A 20120-nucleotide genomic window follows, 5' to 3' on the forward strand; every position below is an offset into this window, starting at 1 on the left:
TGGTTAGAGAAAACTACCAATTAGAGATGAATTTAGCCAACAATCTAGATCCCCAAGTAGGGGAATATAGGGGAATAGGAGTAGAAGATAAACACTCTTCCTAGAGGAGGAGCAGAAAACCATCTTGGGCCCCAAATCCTTAACTTATACAAATAGAAGTCTCTTACTATTGAATAAAAGAGGGGTACGCTAAGGAAGTCCCACTGCTGAGGCCCAGGCTCATACCTAAGATTGAAGGTGTATCAGAAGGACAAAGAATACCGCTGCTTCCACCACAAGTGTAGCATGGAGTAATAAGTAGCAGCAGCCTACTGCTGGAGGGGGGCAAGAGCAGGAAGATAAACCTTTGTAATAAAGTTTATGAGGACAGTTAAAAGCTGAAAATGGAGCACAAACACTAAGAAAATTCTCCCAAAACAAAAGATCCAAGAACTGTGGAATAATATCAAACATGACCACATACAAGTAAATGGAGTTCCAGAAGATGAAAGGCATCAAGTCACATATTTGAGAAGCTGAGAAAACAACAAAAATACAAACAAAACAAAAAAAAAGCTAAGCCTAGAAACACGACAGCGAAGCAGCTGAAAAACAAAGATCAAAAAAAAATCTTGAAGGTAGCTAGAAAAAATAGAACATTAAATATAGAGGAATAAAGAAGGAAGTGTGTAAGCCAGAAGACAATGGAATGACTCTTTAAAATAAGAAGAGGAGTTCCTGTTGTGGTTCAGCAGGTTAAGAATCTGACTAGTATCCATGAGGATGGAGGTTCAATCTCTGGCCTCGCTCAGTGGGTTAAGGATCCAGCATTGCTGAAAGCTGTGGCACAAGTCACAGAAGTGGCTTGGATCTGGCATTGCTGTGGCTCTGGTGTAGACTGGCAGCTGCAGCTCTGATTCGACCTGTGGCCTGGGAACTTCCAAATACTGCAGGTGCAGCCATTAAAAAAATTTTTTTTAATTAAAAAAAAATAAGGACCGAAAACAGTGCCAATCCAGAATTCTATACTTGAGAGAAATTCTAAACTTCACAAATGAAGATGAAATAAAAGACTTTTTTAGACAAATAAAATCTGAAAAAATTAACTGCCAAGAGACCTGTGTTACAAGAAATATTAAAGGAAGTATTAGAGAGATTAAGCCATGAAAAAAAAAAGAGTGCTGAACATGGTTTTTAAAAAAGGTAAATAAAAGATTTTAATCACTTTAAAAGATGACTATCTAAAGCAAAAATATTAATTATTCATTGTGTGGTTTCTAAGCAGGAATGTATGCCTACATCACATAGTGTGGGAGGATATGATAGAACTATATTGTTATAAGACTGTAAGACTACATGTAAAATAGGACAATTAGACTATGATAAATTGAAGATGTAACTGTGTGCCATGGGGTACACACAATGTACTTGATACATAAATTAAGACAGAGGTATTACTAATAATAGTAGAGATAAAAAATCTCAAGGGGGGAGGGGAGAACAGATGAGACAAATATGAAACAAGCAGCAAAATAATAAATTTGAATCCAAACACATAAAAATTACATTAAATTTAGGTGGCCAAAATATTCCAATTAAAAGAGGTTTTGTAGTTCCCCCTGTGGCACAGTGGGTTAAAGATCTGGCTCATCCCTATGGTGTTGCCAGTTTGATCCCCAGTCTGGCACAGTAGGTTAAGGATCTGCACTATGGCAGGAACTTCCAGCTTTGGTGACGCTGTGGTGTAGGTCAGATTCAATCCCTGGCTGAGGAACTTCCATATGCCATGATTACAGCCAAAAGAAGGAAATAAATTGATTATTTTTAAAAAGTAGAGGTTTTCACATTAGATAAAAAAAGACCCAACCTGGAGTTCCCATGGTGGTGCAGCGGTTAACAAATCTGACTAAGAACCATGAGGTTGCAGGTTCAATCCCTGGCCTTGCTCAGTGGATTAAGGATCCTGCATTGCCGTGAGCTGTAGTATAGGTTGCAGACGCCGCTCAGATTCCATGTTGCTATGGCTCTGGCGTAGGCCGGTCACTATAGCTCCGATTTGACCCCCGGCCTGGGAACCTCCATATGCCATGGGAGCGGCCCAAGAAATAGCAAAAAGACAAAAAAAAAAAAAAAAAAAGACCCAACCAGATGCCATCTGTAAGAAATCTGTAAACATAAAAGGATGGGAAAAGATAAGCCATGGAAAGATTCATTAAAAGAAAGCTGGAAGTTCCTGCCATAATACAGTCAGTTAAAAATCTGACTGCAGTGGCTCAGGTCACTGTGGAGGTGTGGATTTGATCCTAATCAAAACAGTAGGTTAAAGGATCCAGCACTGCTGTGCCTCAGATTCAGTCTCTGGCCTGGGAACTTCTATATGCTGTGGGTGTTGCCATAAAAAATAAAATAAAATAAAATAAAATAAAAAAGAAAGCTGGAGTAGCTATTAATAATATCAAAGTAAACTTCAGAACAGAGTACTATCAGGGATAGAGAGACATTACAAAATCATAAAGGGATCAATCCATCAAGAGTACAAAAAGATCCTAATATGTATGCACTTAATAATTCTTCAAAATTCATAAAGCAGAACCCAACAGAACTGAAAGAAGAAATACACAAATGCAAAACTATAGCTGGATCATTGAGTTGAAAAAGCAAAAAAAAAATATATATATATATATTTTTTTGAATAATATAACCCCAATCCCATTTTGTGCATTAGCCACGTGATTTTTACTATACTATTTTGTATAAAGCAGTGATTTTTTTTAAGGAATGCATATGTTCTGTCTTAACAGAATTCACTGTATTAGTATATTCCTTTCCACGTTTTTAGCTTCCACTTACTAAGAGATATGGCCTTACAAATGAACCTATCTACAGAAAAGAAACAGACTGATGGACTTGGAAAACAGAGTTGCGGTTGCTGAGGAGGAAGGGGAGGGGGAGGGAGTGGGATGCACTGGGAGTTTGGGGTTAGTAGATGCAAACTACTCCATTCAGAGTGGATAAGCAATTAGATCTTGCTGTATAGCACAGGGAACTATATCTAGTCACTTGTGATAGAACATGATGGAGGATAATGTGAGAAAAAGAATGTGTATGTGTGTGTGTGTGTGTGTGTGTGTGTGTGTGTGTGTGTGTGTGTATGAGACTGGGTTGCCTTGCTGTACAGCAGAAATTGACACAACATTGTAAATCAACTATAATAGAAAAACCAAAAATCTTTAAAAAGAGAGAGAGAGAGAGAGATGGCCTTTCTGTGTTGCTCAGATTTGTAACTGTTACTCTCTTCTGTCACCTAATTCCTGTATTTCTTTAAAATTAGTTCTTCAATTACATTCAGAGAAAACCAACAATCTTTTTTTTTTTTTTTTTTTTTTTTTTTTTGTCTTTTTGTCTTTTGTTGTTGTTGCTGTTGTTGTTGCTATTTCTTGGGCCGCTCCCGCGGCATATGGAGGTTCCCAGGCTAGGGGTTGAATCGGAGCTGTAGCCACCGGCCTACACCAGAGCCACAGCAACGCAGGATCCGAGCCGCGTCTGCAACCTACACCACAGCTCACGGCAACGCCGGATCCTTAACCCACTGAGCAAGGGCAGGGACCGAACCCGCAACCTCATGGTTCCTAGTCGGATTCGTTAACCACTGCGCCACGACGGGAACTCCTATTTTTTTTTTTTTTCCAACAATCTTTTTAATGACACTTACTGGTTACCTAAATTTCATCCTCCAATAGAGGTTTCTGGCATCAAAGGTCCCAGAATTCCTGCCTATTCAAAAAAGATTTGCTTTTTTTTTGTTAAGGAGTATCTTTTTAACTGGGTAGAAAATTCTTAATTTGATTCCATAAGGATTTTGTAGAAATTGCTCCACTGACTTTTAGCAGCAAATTTTGCTATGGAAAATCCTGAAGCTAGCTGGCCTCTTCCTTGTATTGACTGGCTGTCAAACTGACAGTCTTTGAAATCTATTACCTTATTACGATATACCATAATGTTGACTATTTTAGGTCCATATCCCAGATAGAGGGTTTGCTCTTTTATGCAGATTCAACTGTATTTTTTCCCCAAAAAATGTTGTTGGAATATTTTAAATACTTGTTCTATTCCTTTGATTTTCTATTTTGGGGAATGAATTATTTTTATGGAATGTATATGAAGTCTTATTTATTTCAAATTTTATTTATTTCAGTTTCTTCTTGCTCATTTTTCCCATTTCTTTCTGAATATAATTTCAGCAGTACCTATTCTTCCTTAAGATTTCCTCAATTTGTTTACTTTACTATGATTTTATTTTCTGTTCCAAACATTTTCTGAGTTTGACAACTGACAATTCATTTTCTACTTTATTAACATCTTCCTTGAATTCTTCTATCACAGAAGTAATTGATTCAATTCTCTTTTTCAAAATTCATGGTTTAATATTTGGTCCCATTACTTATGAACTTTATTCTGATCAGATAACAACTCAATCACCTACATTTTTTCTGATCTTTTTCATCCCTTTTTTTCTTGCGATTGTTTTGTATACATTTGTGCTGACTGCATTTTGATTGGTCAGCTTCAAAGAACATGAGCCTTGGAGTTCCTGTTGTGGCACAGTGGTTAAGGAATCCGACTAGGAACCATGAGGTTGAGGGTCCGATCCCTGGCCTTGCTCAGTGGGTTAAGGATCAGGCGTTGCTGTGAGTTGTGGTGTGGGTCACAGACACGGCTCGGATCCCATGTTGCTGTGGCTCTGGCATAGGCTGGCAGCTGTAGCTCCAATTAGACCCCTAGCCTGGAAACCTCCATATGCTGCGGGAGCAGCTTAAGAAAAAAAAAAGGCAAAAAGACAAAAACAAAAACCAAACAAACAAAAACAAAGAACATGAGCCTTTAAAGAAACAGTTCACTGCATGAGGTTTACTTGGGAGAAGGAACAGAATCATGTCTTAGGCTAATAGGATAATTCCTTCTGACACGTGTTTTGCACAGGCACCAGACTCAGTTTATAGATAAAACCATTTCTGCCTTCCTTTCTCGACAGTGGCCTCAGCAATGGCCTGGAGTCAGGTAGCTGAGGTTGCACCACTGCAGCTACCAACTGAAGAACACCAAGTGTTGTGCTGATTTCACAAAGACTACAATGCCCAAGGAGCTGAGCCAGAGCCATGAAGGCTTTGCTTCCCCAGAGCTACCTATAGAGGCTATCTAATGCAATCCAGAAACGAGAAGGAATTAAAACTCTACAGACCAGTCTTATCTAGTGAGAGAGCAGAACAAGAAGACAGCAGATACATCAATTTCCCTCCCACCTTTCAGATAGGCTATTTGGGGACACAGTGGTTCACATGAAGACTACGAAAATATCTTGCTGACTGAGAAATCAGAGGTACAGAGCAGTAGCTAACCATGTAATGGCTCCTTTGAACTTTCCATTCCTCCCAACCAGCCTTGCTCCCCATTTTCTCGTTTTTGGAGGAGGTCTATATCTCCTAATGTTATCATGTAAGTTTCTGCTTTTAATTCTGTTCTAGGATTATTCACTAAAATAACATGTAAGTTTGTTTCCCCACATGTAGGGGTCCGTGAGGGTTTTTGTTTTTCACAATGGAAAGTCTCTCTTTTCTTACATTGTCAGAAAAACAGAGTGCTACTGGAAAATATGGCTTGTCTGTTTTCACACTTAACCTACTATATCTACTTTACAGAACCAAATTTTTGCCAAAGAAGCTGCAGCTATTCTGTGCCCAGCATTCTGGTTAATCTAAAGATTTACGTTTCACAACTCAGCATATATACTTTACTTTGTCCCTGAGATATACTTTGTCAATTCCTCTGAGCATCAGAGATGCTTTTATTTTCTATCCATCTGATGATACATACATTCCTGCTTGACTTTTTCAGTGATTTTGCAGCTTTTAAACTTGTACTGATTTGGAATTTTAGATATTCTCTAATTTTACAAACTAGTTTGTATTGCTCATTTACCTCAATGTTCTGGATGATCTGCAGGCTTGGATAAAGAAAATGATTTACTTCACATACCCTTCTTCAAAGAAGTTCACGCTGTCCTTTAAACACTGTCTTCACTTAACACAGGATACTACATTGTTTCCCCCAATCTCCAAACTACTGCTTCTCTTCTGCTGTTGTTGTTGAGTCATCTCATTTTCATGGCTTCTGAAAGGTAGAGACTTCAGACCTCTCGAATCTGTGCATTCCTACTCCTAAGGAGAGATCTTATCTAATCCTTCAGCTTTAAATTACTACATTTATTTATTTATTTATTTTGTCTTTTTAGGGCTGCACCTGCGGCATATGGAGGTTCCCAGGCTAGGGGTCAAATCAGAGTTGCAGCTGCTGGCCCACACCACAGCCACAGAAACATGGGATCTGAGCCACGTCTGTGACCTACACCACTGCTCATGGCAACGCCGGATCCTTAACCCACTGAGCAAGGCCGGGGATCGAACCCAAAACCTCATGGTTCCTAGTCAGATTCGTTAACCACTGTGCCACGACGGGAACTCTCAGAGAGGTCAATTTAAAAGACCTATCGGCATTGTTGTTTACTGGGTAAAATCACACCAATGGCTTCTCATCTCACTCAGAATAAAACTGAAGTCCTCATACAGTATTGTACATAAAATAACTAACAAGGGCCTACTGTACAGCACAGGGAAATCCCCAAAATTTGTAATAACCTATATGGGAAAAAAGAATAAATATATGTATAATTGAACCATTTTGCTGTACACTTTAAACTAATACAATTTTAAGTCAACTACACTCAAAATAAGATAAAAAAAATCAAAGTCCTTATCATGACCTAAATGGCCCTACATAACTGGAGTCCCCATTACCTCTACAATGCCAGCTCTTACTACTCTTTGCTCACTCATTTCCCTCAATCCACACTCATGTTTGTGTGTCCTCCAAAACACCAAGTACATCCCTGCCTGAACTGACATATGTTACCTCTGCGATCCAGACTTCTCATGGTTCTCACCCTCATTTTACTCTAGCTGATATCATCAGAAAGGCCTTCCAGACCTCCTTTCTAAGGTATAACACTTCATCACTCTTAACCTTCTTTAATTTCCTTGCTATTTATTGGCATATTACGTGTGTATATATGTGGTTTTGTTCATTTCTTACCTTTCTCTCCCTATTAGAATGTAAGCTCCATAAGGTCAGGGACATAATTGAGTTTGCTGATGTATTTCCAGCACCTAAAACCTGAGTGATGCACATAGGTACTTGACATTTGTTGAATGAAAAAATGAACGTATGAGCGACACTTAAGAATAAGAAGTATTCATATCTGTCATCATCAAACAGAAGTCCCTCTGATTAATACACCCTAACTCACCTGGGTAGCTCTGGCTTGGGGACTCTTCCTCTAATATCCATGGTTGCTCTCCCTGTTCCAACCTGAAGATCAGTTCTGGTTTAGGGATGCAATACCCTGTGAAAGGGAAATGACATGGGAATTGGGCTGGGCTCATGAGATTTAGAGCTTCTGAATAAAACAGAAAATCAATCATCAGAGACCAATTTCAATCTTTTATTGGAAAAAAATCTATTCTTCCTGGTGTCTCAACAATCCTTCTGCTAATCACCCTGAATCTCAGGCCTAAATATCATTAAACTCAAAAGAGCTTCCACAACTATGAGCACCAAGAAAGGACGTGCATACCATGAGTCTACATAGAAAACAATCCCTACCCACTGAGATGAGGTGACTATAGTTCTCCAGCATCACGTCCCTATACAGGGTCCTCTGAACAGGGTCCAGTTGCTGCCACTCCTCCTGGGTGAAGCCCACAGTCACATCCTCAAATGATAAGGATCCCTGAAATAGCACATTTGAGCTCAAATTTAAGTAATCAGAATTGGAAGACATGGAAAAGCTGCATTAGACTAGTTTTGTGTTCACTATTCAGAGTTCATCAAAATACATTTGGGGGCATCCACTTCTGTACTATACTGGGTTTGAGAGGGAGAAATCATAATAGACATTCCCTACTACTGATAAATTATTGGAATCCTACCATGTGCCTGTATGCCATAAAGAACTCCCCTACTCTGGAGGAATGTGAAGATAAAGTAATGTTACTGTTATCAAGGAGCACTTAATCTGTAAAACAAACAAGCATATAAATACAATAAAATGTTACTATAGTGAAAAGATGTACAAAACTAATTTGTGTCACAAAGGGGACAAAAGTTCTATTCCTGCTTATTAGGGTAGGATTTATTGAGGTAAAATTCTGAGTTGTTAGAACAACATTGATGATCCTGGGGCAACAGCATAACCATGGATACACCTAAAATATGTAGTTAAAGGAAAAAAAATTAGCACATAAGAGAGTACCATTTAGGACTATGATAATATAAGGAACAATAGAGGTATTTGGGGAAACAAGTCTTGAATAATTTTGGACATAACTCCTGTAGAAAAGGGGTGTCCAAAATATTGGGTTACTCTTCCATCTGGGAAACATTTTTTTAAATTTACAAACTGTGAACTTACATTGCCAATGTACATGTAAAATTTCATTATTTTTTTAGATTAAAAAGAATGTAGGAAAGCATCTGAATATTTTCTTCCCATAACTGAACAGCCCGTTCAGTCTTCACCAAGAGTAGAATCCATTGCCAAGAAACCACTTGTTTCGTTCATCTATAAGAAGCAAGTCTTAATTCATTAAAGTTTTATCAAGAAATTGGAATAATTCCGTGACATCCTCAGGCTCCACTTTATTGTAGTTCTCTTGCTATTTCTACCACATCTGCAGTTACTTCCTCCACTGAAATCTTAAACTCCTGAAATTCATCCATGAGGACTGAAATAACTTCTTCCAAATTCCTGTTAATATTCACATGCCAACTTCTTCCCATGACACAAACACTCCTAATGGCTTCTAGAATGGTGAATCCTTTCCAGGTTTTAATTTACTTTGCCCAAATCTATCAGAGAAATCACTATCTACGGAAGCTATAGCCTTAGGTAATAAGACTTCAAATTACTCCTTGATCCATGTGATACAGAATGGATGTTGTGTTAGCAGGCATGAAAACAACAGTAATCTTGATATACATCTCCATCAGAACACTTGGGTGACCAGGTGCACTGTCAATGAGCAGTAATATTTTGAAAGGCACCTTTTTCCTAAGCAGTAGGTCTCAACAGTGGGCTTAGCCATGTTGCTAACAGATGTGTCATTAACCAGGCTTTGTTGGTCCATTTATAAAGCACAGGCAGAATAGATTTAGCATAATTTTTAAGGGTCCTGGGGCTTTAAGGATGATAAATGGGTTTCAGCTTCAATTTTTTAACAATGAGTTGACTAATTAATGCAGTCAACAGCTCCATCAGTCCCTAACAAGTGAGTCAGCCTGTCCTTTGAAGCTCTGAAACCAGGGGTTGACGTCTCTTTAGCCATGCAAGTCCTACTAGATAGCATCTTTCTCCAATTTAAGGCTATTTGTCTACATTGAAAAATCTGTGGTTTAGTGTAGCCACCTTCATTAATTACGTTAGCTAGATCTTCTGCACAACTTGCTGCAGCTTCTACACCAGTACTTGCTGCAGCTTCTACACCAGTACTTGCTGCTTCTCTGTGCACTGCGACATTATAGAGATAGCTTCTTTCCTTAAACCTCATGAATCATCCTCTGCTAACTTCAAACATTTCTTCTGCAGCTTTTCTCATCTTGTTCAGTCTTCATAGAATTGAAGAAAAGATAATGAGGGCCTTGCTTTGGATCAGGCTTTGGTTTAAGGGAATGTTACATCTGCTTTCATCTTCTATCCAAACCACTAAACTTTCTCCAAATCTGTTGTTTGGAGACAAGGCTGTTTCAGTGTCCTATCATTTGTTCATTTACTGGAATAGCACTTTTAATTTCTTTCAAGAACTTTTTCTTTGCATTCACAACTTGACTGGTGAGAGAGGCCTAGCTTTTGGTCTGCCTAGGCTTTCAACATGCTTTCCTCACTAAGTTTAATAATTTCTAGCTTTTGATTAAAGTGACAGACATGAGACTCTCAGTTGAACACTTAGAGGCCACTCCAGGGTTATTAATTGGTCTAATTTCAATACTGTTGTGTCTCAAGGAATATGGAGGCCCAAGGAGAGAGAAAAAGACTGGGAACAGTTGGTCAGTGGAGCAGTCAGAACACACATGACATTTAAGTTCACTGTCTTATGTGGGTGTGGTTTGTGATGCCCCCAAAACAATTACAATAGTAACATCAAAGACCACTGGTCACATATCACCATAACAAATAGAAAAATAGAGAGTTCCTGTTGTGGAGCAGCAGAAACAAATCTGACTAGTATCCATGAGGATGCGGGTTCGATCCTTGGCCTCGGCTCAGTGGGTTAAGGATCTGGCATTGCCATGAGCTGTGGTGTAGGTCACAGATGCAGCTTGGATCCCATACTGCAGTGGCTGCGATGTGGGCCGAAGCTGAAGTTCTGATTCAACCACTAGCCTGGGAACCTCCATATGCTTGTATGGAGGCCCTAAAAAACAAAAACAAAACACCCAAGTAGAATAATAATGAAAAGTCTGAAATATTGCTAAAATTACCAAAATATGACACAGAGACATGAAGGGAGCAAACGCTTTGGGAAAAATAGTGGCAATAGACTCAATGCAGGATTGCCACAAACCTTCAACATGTAAAAAATGCAGCATCTGTGAAGTGTAATAAAGCAAAGCACAATAAAGCAAGGTATGCTTGTATTAATATACTATAATGAAAAATGGAAAATAACACGTCTTTCAGTAAAGAAATAGAAAACAAAAATGTGGTCTCATAATAAAATATACGGCATTAAAAAGAATAAACTATTAATCAACTCGGACCAATCTCAAGTGCAATATTGAATTTTTTAAAAGGCACTGCAGTAACCTATATATCAAATGAGATAACTGACATGATTTTAAGAAGTACACAAAATATAAACTCTTCCATGATACATACACATATTTCTGTCTACTTATACAAAGAGAATTAGAAGTCCAAACATATGTATTGGATGTGTATATGAACAATGAGTCGAGAATGAAAACCGAGGTGTGACAGGCTAAATATATTCATGTCCTAATCGCTGGAACATGTGAATATTACTGTATATGGCAAAAGAGACTTTAAGCTAAGAATTCTGAAAAGAGGGTATCCTGGATTATCCAGGTAACCCTAACCACAATGACAAGCACCCTAATAAATAAGAAGCCAGAGTGAGAGAAAGAGATCTGACTACAGAAGAGGAGAAAGCAATGTAGAGACAGAGCAGAGACTGAAGCGATATGCCTTGAAAATATAGGAAGGTGCCACAAGAGCTGAAAAAAGCAAGGAAATGGATTCTCTCCTCAGAGCCCAGAAGGTACCAGTCCTGTCATCACCTTGATTTTAGCCTTGTAAGACTAAATTCAGACTTCTGACTTCCAAAATTACAGAGGATAAATTTGTGTCAGTTTAAACCACAATTTGTGGTAATTTGTTACAGCTTTAATAGGAAACTAATATACAAGACATACTATTTGCCAAGAGTCAAAAAGAATCCACGAAGGCAACATCACTAGAAGGGTAGGAAGAGAGCTGTATGGAACCACAGGAGTCACTAGTAGAGGCTTTGCAGAAGAGCACAGGCAGTGGGGTAATATGCTGCAGAGAGATCAAGTAACTCAAAAACTGCAAAATATCATTGTTAAGACTTTAATTAGAAAAAACAGCAGAGCAGGGAACTGCTAGGGCTGCATCAACCCATAGGAACACCCAAAAACCTGGCAAAAACTGTAAGAATCAACTTTAGCAGAACTCTGGAAAATAGACAAAAGTTACAAGAAATGACTAATCAAGAAAAATGCAACCAAAACCTGGTAGGAGAGCTCTTATGTTGTTTTAACTTACCCTTGGTCCATTTCACCTTCTCAGGTTGCATTAATTTGCTATGGCTGCCATAACGAAGTATACAGACTGAGTGGCTTGAACAACATAAATTTATCATCTCACAGTTCTAGAGGCTAGAAGTCCAAGATTAAGGTATTAGCAGGTTAGTTCCTTCTGAGAGCTGTGAGATAAGAATCTATTCAAGGCCTTCCTCTTTGGCTTTCAGATGGTGGTCTTCTCCCCATGTCTCCATAATGTCTTCCGGCTGTATGCAGCTCTGTGTCCAAATTTCCCTTTTATTTATTTACTTATTTATTTATTTATATATTTTTTTTTTTGGTCTTTTTGCCTTTTCTTGAGCCACTTCCCACAGCACATGGAGGTTCCCAGGCTAGGGGTCTAATGGGAGCTATAGCCACTGGCCAGACCCAGAGCCACAGCAACGCAGGATCAGAGCCACATCTACGACCCACACCACAGCTCACGGCAATGCCGGATCCTTAACCCACTGAGCAAGGCCAGGGATCGGACCCTCAACCTCATGGTTCCTAGTTGGATTCGTTAACCACTATGCCACGATGGGAACTCCCAAATTTCCCTTTGATAAGGAAACCAGTACTGGATCAGAGCCCACTCTAATGACCACACTTTAACTTGATTAATTCTGTAAAGGCCTACAAAAACCTTTTCTCCAAATAAAGTCATATTCTGAGTTATGGGGGCGTGGTTTAAACTTCAATGTATAAATTTTCAGGAGATAGTACAACCCTTAATAATGGCTCAGTGGTGGTCTTGAAGATGTAATCCAACATTCTCGGTATAGATTCCTAGTGCCAGAGAGAACAAAACGGAGCTGTTTCTTAAACAACTGGGGTTGTTTTGACCTGTCTGGTAGAGACCTGAAAAGACTACAGCAAAATGCTCATAACTCTCACGGTAGAGAAATGACTTATGTGAAAGACATCTACTGAAAACATTTACAGGCAAATGAACCAGCTGCTGCCACTAGGGCAAAAGAGGTCTGCTGGAGCAAACAACAGATAACTCAAAAAAGCCTGTGAAGAAAAGCTGGCACATGAAATGCTTTGGGGCTTTGAAAAGTTTCCATATATTCCTGGAAATCTAGAAGACACATACATATCTAGGATGAGGCACATATTCAAAAAAATTCTGACAAGGTCCTAAGTTCTCACCTCTAGATGACCATCAAGCTCTGCACAAATAGAAAGTGAGGGCGAGGGAAGAGTTGTGAACTTCCTTGTGTGGTGCTGAAAGTGCTCCCTAATACACACACATCCCATAGAAAGGATGGGGAGATTTTTGGTTTTGTTGGCTCCAGGCATTTAAGGAAACCACTCCTTTTTTTTTTTTTTTTTTGTCTTTTTCTAGGGCCACACCCATGGCATGCGGAGGTTCCCAGGCTAGGGGTCTAATTGGAGCTGTAGCCGCTGGCCGACACCACAGCCACAGCAACACCAGATCCGAGCCACATCTGCAACCTACACCACAGCTCACAGCAATGCCGGATCCTTAACCCACTGAGCAAGGCCAGGGATGGAACCCAAAACCTCATGGCTCCTGGTCAGATTTGTTAACCACTGAGCCACAACGGGAACTCCCGGAAGTCACTCTTAAATCACTAGTTGAGCACTACACAAATGGGATAGAGGAGTTCCCATCGTGGCGCAGTGGTTAACGAATCCGACTAGGAACCATGAGGTTGCAGGTTCAAGCCCTGGCCTTGCCAGTGGGTTAAGGATCCGGCGTTGCCATGAGCTGTGGTCTAGGCTGCAGACGCGGCTTGGATCCTGTGTTACAGTGGCTCTGGCTCTGGCCTGTGGTTACAGCTCTGATTAGACCCCTAGCCTGGGAACCTCCATATGCCATGGGAGTGGACTAAGAAAAGGCAAAAAGACAAAAAAAAAAAAAAAAAAAAAAAAGGATAGAGATTTCAGTAATGACATGCAACAAAGAATACAGTCTTTACTAAAATTCACTAAACAAGCAAAAAACGACTCCTCACACAACAGTACCAATTGTGGGGGTTGGAGAGGAGGTCTGATTTCTGGACTTACATATTAATAGTCAAAATGGCCAGTTTTCACAAAAAATTATAAGGCATTTTAATGAGAAAGTAGAGCCCATTCACAAGAGAAAAAAAATTCAGACACTTTCCCTGTGGAGGCCTAGTCTTTGGAAATATTAGACAAAGATTATAAATTGATTGCCTCAAATAAGTTTAAAGAGGTAAAGAAACCACAGAGGAAAAATAAAAGGCATTTATGAAAAACCCACAGCTAACATATTTAATGGTAAAAGACTGAAAGCTTTCCCCCTAAGAGGAGGAACAAGACAAATATCCACCTTGGTCACTTCTATTCAACACTGTAAAAGAAGTTCCAGCCAGAGCAATCAGGCATCCAAAGTAGAGTGAAATAAAATTCTATCTACAGATGAAAGGATCTTACAAACCAAAAATTCTAAAGAATCTGCCAGACAATCCAAAGAATGGGAGAAAATATTTGCAAATGAAGCAACTGACAAGCCATTAATCTCCAAAATTTATAAATACCTGCTACTGCTCAATACCAAAAAAATGAACAACCCCATCAAAAAATGGGCAGAAGATCTAAACAGACAGTTCTCCAAAGAAGACATACAGATGGCTGAGAAACACATGAAAAGATGTTCAACATCACTCATTATTAGAGAAATGCAAATCAAAAACACCTTACACCAGCCAGAATGGCCATCATCCAAAAGTCTACAAACAATAAGGGCTGGAGAGGATGTGGAGAAAAAGGAACCCTATGACACTGTTAGTGGGAATGTAAACTGGTACAACCATTGTGGAAAACAGTATGGAGATTCCTCAAAGAACTAAAAATAGAACTACCATTTGATCCAGCAATCCCATTCCTGGGTGTCTATCCAGAGAAAACCATGACTCAAAAGACACATGTACTCCAATGTTCACTGCAGCACTATATACAATAGCAAGACATGGAAACAACCTAAATGTCAATTGACAGAGGAGTGGATAAAGAAAATGTGGTACATATATACAATGGAATATTGCTCAGCCATTAAAAGGAAATGACAGCATTTTTAGCAACATGGATGGACCTAGAAATTATCATGCTAAGTGAAGTCAGTCAGTCAATGAGACACCAACATCAAATACTAACACTTACATGTGCAATCTAAAAAAAGGATACAATGGGAACTTCTTTGCAAAACAGACACTGACTCACAGCCTTTGAAAAACTTACGGTTTCCAAACAAGACATGTTGGGGGGGTGAGGGAGGCACTGAGGGTTTGGGATGGAAATGCTATAAAATTTGGTTGTGATGATTGTTGTACATCTATAAATGTAATAAAATTCATTAAGTAATTAAAAAAATAAAGAATCTGCCAAAAAACTATTAGAGCTAATAAACAAATTCAATAAAATTGTAGCATACAAGATTAACATGCAAAAACTCAGTTGTTTTACCATACATTAACAATGAACAATCCAAAAGTAAATTAAGAAAACAGCTTTATTTAAAATAGCATCAAAAAGAATAGTCAGGAAGAGAATTAACCAAGGAGGTCTAAGACTTGTACACTAAAAACTATAAAACTTTCCTGAAAGAGATTAACATCTAAATAAATGGAAGGACATTCCTTGTTCATGGAATAGAATATTTAATGTAGTTAAGATCGGAATACCTCCCCCTACCCGTTTCACAGATTTGATGAAAAATCCAAAAGCCTTTTTTACAGACATGGACATGATTTTTAAATTAATACGGAATTGCAAGGAACCTCAAATAGTCAAAACAATCTTGACAAAAAATAACAAATCGGAGGACTCACATGTCCTGACTTTAAAATTTGCCACAAAACTGGAGAACCAAAATGGTATGGAACTGGTGTAAGGATACACATATACGTCGACTGAACAGAACTGAGAGTCTAGAAATAAACCTATACATCTCCGGTCAACTAATTCTCAACAAGGGTACCAAGCATATTCAATAGAAGAAAAAAAAAGTCCCTTCAACAAATAGTGTTGGGATAACTGGATAGCCACATACTAATAAATGAAACTGGATCTTATCCTCCTGTTATACGTGCAAAAAATTAACTCAAAATAGATCAAAGACCTAAATGTAGGAGCTAAAACTGAAGCATTTTAGAGGAAAACATGGTAAATCTTCATGATCTTGATCTGGCAATGAGTTCTTAGATAAGACATCGAAAGCATATACAATAAAAGAAAAACAGGTAAGCCAAATTTTTATCAAATTTTATTAGAATTAAAATCGTTTTTGATTCAAAGAATATACTATCAAGAGAATGAAAATACAATTCAAAGATGGGAGGAAATATTTGAAAATCACCTATCTAATAAAAGCCTAGTACCCAAAATACTCTTAAAATAACCCAATTTTAAAATGGACAAAGGAGATGAATAGACATGTCTGCAAAGTAGATATAGAAATGTTCAACAAGCACACAAAAAGGTGCTCATTTGTCATTAGAGAAAAGCAAATCAAAACCACAATGAAATACAACTTCACACCCACCAGGATGGCTATAATAAAAAAAAATAGACAAAAACACTGCTGAAGAATGAGAAAAAAATGGAACTCTGATACACCGCTGGTGAATGTGCAGCCATTGTGAAAAAGTTTGATGGGTCCTCATTAAGTTAAATATAATTAATACAGGGCCCAGCATTTCAACCTGTAGGTAAATACCCAGCACTGAAAACAAATATTTAAACAAAAATGTCCACAAATGTTGACAGCAGCACAGTAGTGTTAGCATGGAAACAACACAAACATCAATCGATAAACGTATAAATAAAATGCGGTACACATCCATACAATGGGATATGATTCAGCCGTAAAAAACAAATGAAATCTTGGTAAAAGGGTACAAACTTTCACTATAAAATGAATAAGGTCTGAGGATCTAATGTATAACATGATAACTAACATTGATAACACCATAATGTATAACTGAAATTTGCTAAGATAATGTAAATGTTCTTGCCACCCCCCAATAAAGCTAAATAACTGAGGTGATTGACATGTTAATTTACTACATGGGAAGAATCCTTTTACAATGTACATGTATATCAAATTGTCATGATAAATACTTTAAATATCTTACAATTTTGTTAATTATACATTAATAAAGGTGGAGTGGGGGAAGAAATGATGTCTGATACATGCTACAATATGGGCAGACCCTGAAAACAGTATTAACTGAAAAATGCAAAAAAACACATATCTTATGATGACATTTATATAAAATATCCAGAAGAGGCATAAAAGTCAGAAAGTAGATGAGGGACTGGGGTAAAAGGGGAATGGAGAATGATTTTTAAAGGGTATTAGGTTTTGGGATGATGGAAATGTTCTGGAACTAGATAGTGATGATGGCTGCACAACACTGTGAATGTACTAAATGCCACTAAATTGTACACTTTAAAATGTCTAATGTTTCTCTGTATTTAACCACAATGAACAAATATATATTATTGATGACTTTTATTGACCAAATTCCAGCAAATGATGAGAAAGAAACCATTCTGCATAAAGCAGATTGCAATTTAAGTACAGGAGTTCCCATCGTGGCTCAGTGCTTAACGAATCTGACTAGGAACCATGGGGTTGTGGGTTTGATCTCTGGCCTGGCTCAATGGGTTGGGGATCTGGCATTGCCGTAGGCTGTGGTGTGGGTCGCAGATGCGGCTTGGAAGCCACGTTGCTGTGGCTCTGGCGTAGGCTAGTGGCTATAGTTCTGATTAGACCACTAGCGGGAGAACCTCCATGTGCCACAGATGCGGCCCTAGAATTAAAACTTAAAAAAAAAAAAAAAAGAAAGAAAGAAATTTAAGTACAGAAACATCTGCCATAAAATCATCTCTTAACTGACCATTCTACATATTGAGCAAGAATAAGAATTTTGGAATTTTAAGGACACGAGGTCAATTTACTCTGTAGATACGCTAGTTTTATCTGGGGGAAAAATACAAGAAGACCATCGGAAAGCTGTCTACATGAGCATCAGTAATATGGTCTCCTGAAAACCTCATTAACTGGATTCTGTTTGGTACTGTCCTTTGCTTCCACTGAAGAATAACTGCAGTCATTTATTTCATCACTGCCACCAGAAAGCTGTTCATCATTTACATGAAAAGAAACAAAAGGGTTTTTTTCAGCTTTCAATGCCAGAAAGTCTTTAGGTTCCAAAAGGTAGCTTTAGTCACATATCACATGATCAATGAAAGCTATGTAACACAGAGTCCTTTTTTTGGCCATGACTACAATGGTAGAAGTATTTTCAGCTCAAATCTGATAATCACATAACTTCTTATGATCTGTGTGTCTCTCTGCCAACTCTGCCCTAGAGATCTACTATTCCTGTAGTACCTATAAACCTCAATATCAGCATCATCTGCAATCTTGTTTGAGTTTGAAATTCTCAAGCCCCATTCCAAGTTGAACAAGCTTTCCAGGTGATTTTAATGCACATTAAAGTTTGAGAACCACTATGTTATGCTGTTTCCCTCAGGTTCATTTTATCTACTTCTACTTTCCATCTGAAATACAGGAGTCATCAACCTCAATAAAAGACATTGTAAAACAAAGTATAGAATGACTTCAACAACTCACATAGAATTTCTTCATATTTTGCTGGTCTTGGAAAAATGCTGAAATCTCTGAAGGTATAGCTGAGATAGAAACAGAGGAGTAAGGTCATTAGAGATACAGATTACCTGCAACTCTTGGAATTGCCTATTTAAAAAACTACCAAATTCATCTGAGTAACACACCTCTCTGTGGAAGAATATCTTTTTCCTCCAGGAGAAGGGGCAGGAAAGATATACGATAAAAATACCCACATGTCTTCATGCAACTGTGATATAGTCATGGAGAGTTTGGATCTGCAATTTTTAATTGGGTGAATGTAATTATTTTCTTTTTTTTAACAATATATGCACCTCTATTTCAAAGAAATTAAAAAATTACAAAAAATGGTCAAATTATGATACACTAAATGAAAACAGTCAGCCTTCATCAAAAGTTATACAACAAATGTTGTACATGTATATTTTCTTGTTTACTATTTGAGGTAGAGAATTCACCTAAAACTATGAAAAAAGGGAAGGAGGCACTTTAAGGTGAAGTTACTTTTTAAGTGTTTTCTAAGTATATGCATAGACAAACAACAAAGACCTACTGTATAGCACAAGGAACTCTATTCAATATCTTGTAGCAACCTATAATGGAAAAGAAGCTGAAAAAGATATAGCTATATATCCATCACTCTGCAGTACACCTGCAACATTGTAAATCAACTATACTTCAACTTTAAAAATTTTTAAATATGGATAAAATTTTTTTAAAAATAGTATATGTAAATTCTCAAAAGACTGCCCTTTAAGAAATGTGTTTTATCAATGATGATGCAGTCAGCCACTGGCCTGGGTATTGGGAAACAACACATACTCTTGGCTCTGCGAAGAACACAAAACCACAGAAATTCACTTATACCCTCCGGACCAATTTTTCCCAACTTTTTTTTTTTTTTTTTTTTTTTTTTTTGCTGAGCCCTTGGCATGCTCAAGTTCCAGGGCCAGGGATGGAACCTGAGGTATAGCCACAGAAGTAATGACAGATCCTTAACCATTAGACCACCAGGGAATGCCAACTGTTCCCAACTTTTAACAAATAGAAAACACCTCTTGTCCTATTGTCTATATAAGAAAATCATCAGTAGTTCCCCAGTGGTCAGAGGGTTAAGGAAGTGGCGGTGTCACTGCTGTGGCTTGGGTTTGGTCCCTGCCTAGGGAACCTCCATAAGCCTCAGGTGTGGCAGAAAAGAAAGAAAGAAAGGGAGGAAGGGAGGGAGGGAGAAAGGAGGGAGAGAGGGGAAGGAAGGAGGGAGGAAGAAAGGGAGGGAGGGAGAAAAAATCATCAGCACTATATTTAGATGCCAGATTCACTGTGTGAGAAGCTCAGAATCTGAGAAGAGAGTGAAAAACAGAGAGAGGATTAAACTAGGATTGGTAAAACAGAATTTATTCCAACCTAGTTATAAAGTTCCTTCTCTACACCATGTCCTCAAAACCATTCCAATGAAATTATATCTCCTGGCTAGCCTAAGCTTCCTTCATTCCTCTCAGCCCAGTTCCCCACTCCTGAAATCTGGTCTAGACTTTCCTCCACTAGGTAGCCTGTG

The 20120-nt window shown here is 38.3% G+C and overlaps 1 protein-coding gene across 1 annotated transcript in view; it reads right to left on the reverse strand.

Moving 5' to 3' along the window:
* The window catches only part of LOC100738050 (uncharacterized), a 29517-nt gene that overhangs the window by 7698 nt on the left and 1699 nt on the right, over window positions 1-20120 (reverse strand). The window contains 4 exon segments of the mRNA XM_005671004.4: window positions 7340-7435; window positions 7696-7822; window positions 18551-18609; window positions 18712-18822. Coding sequence (XP_005671061.3) covers window positions 7340-7435; window positions 7696-7822; window positions 18551-18609; window positions 18712-18790 — 361 coding nt within the window. The 5' untranslated portion in view covers window positions 18791-18822.

Source organism: Sus scrofa, chromosome 14 (genome assembly GCF_054392235.1).
Source record: "Sus scrofa isolate SSC_HxYL_T2T_F1_AM1 chromosome 14, Sscrofa_HxYL_maternal_Yorkshire_Landrace_v2.0, whole genome shotgun sequence".
Taxonomy (NCBI): Eukaryota; Metazoa; Chordata; class Mammalia; order Artiodactyla; family Suidae; genus Sus; species Sus scrofa.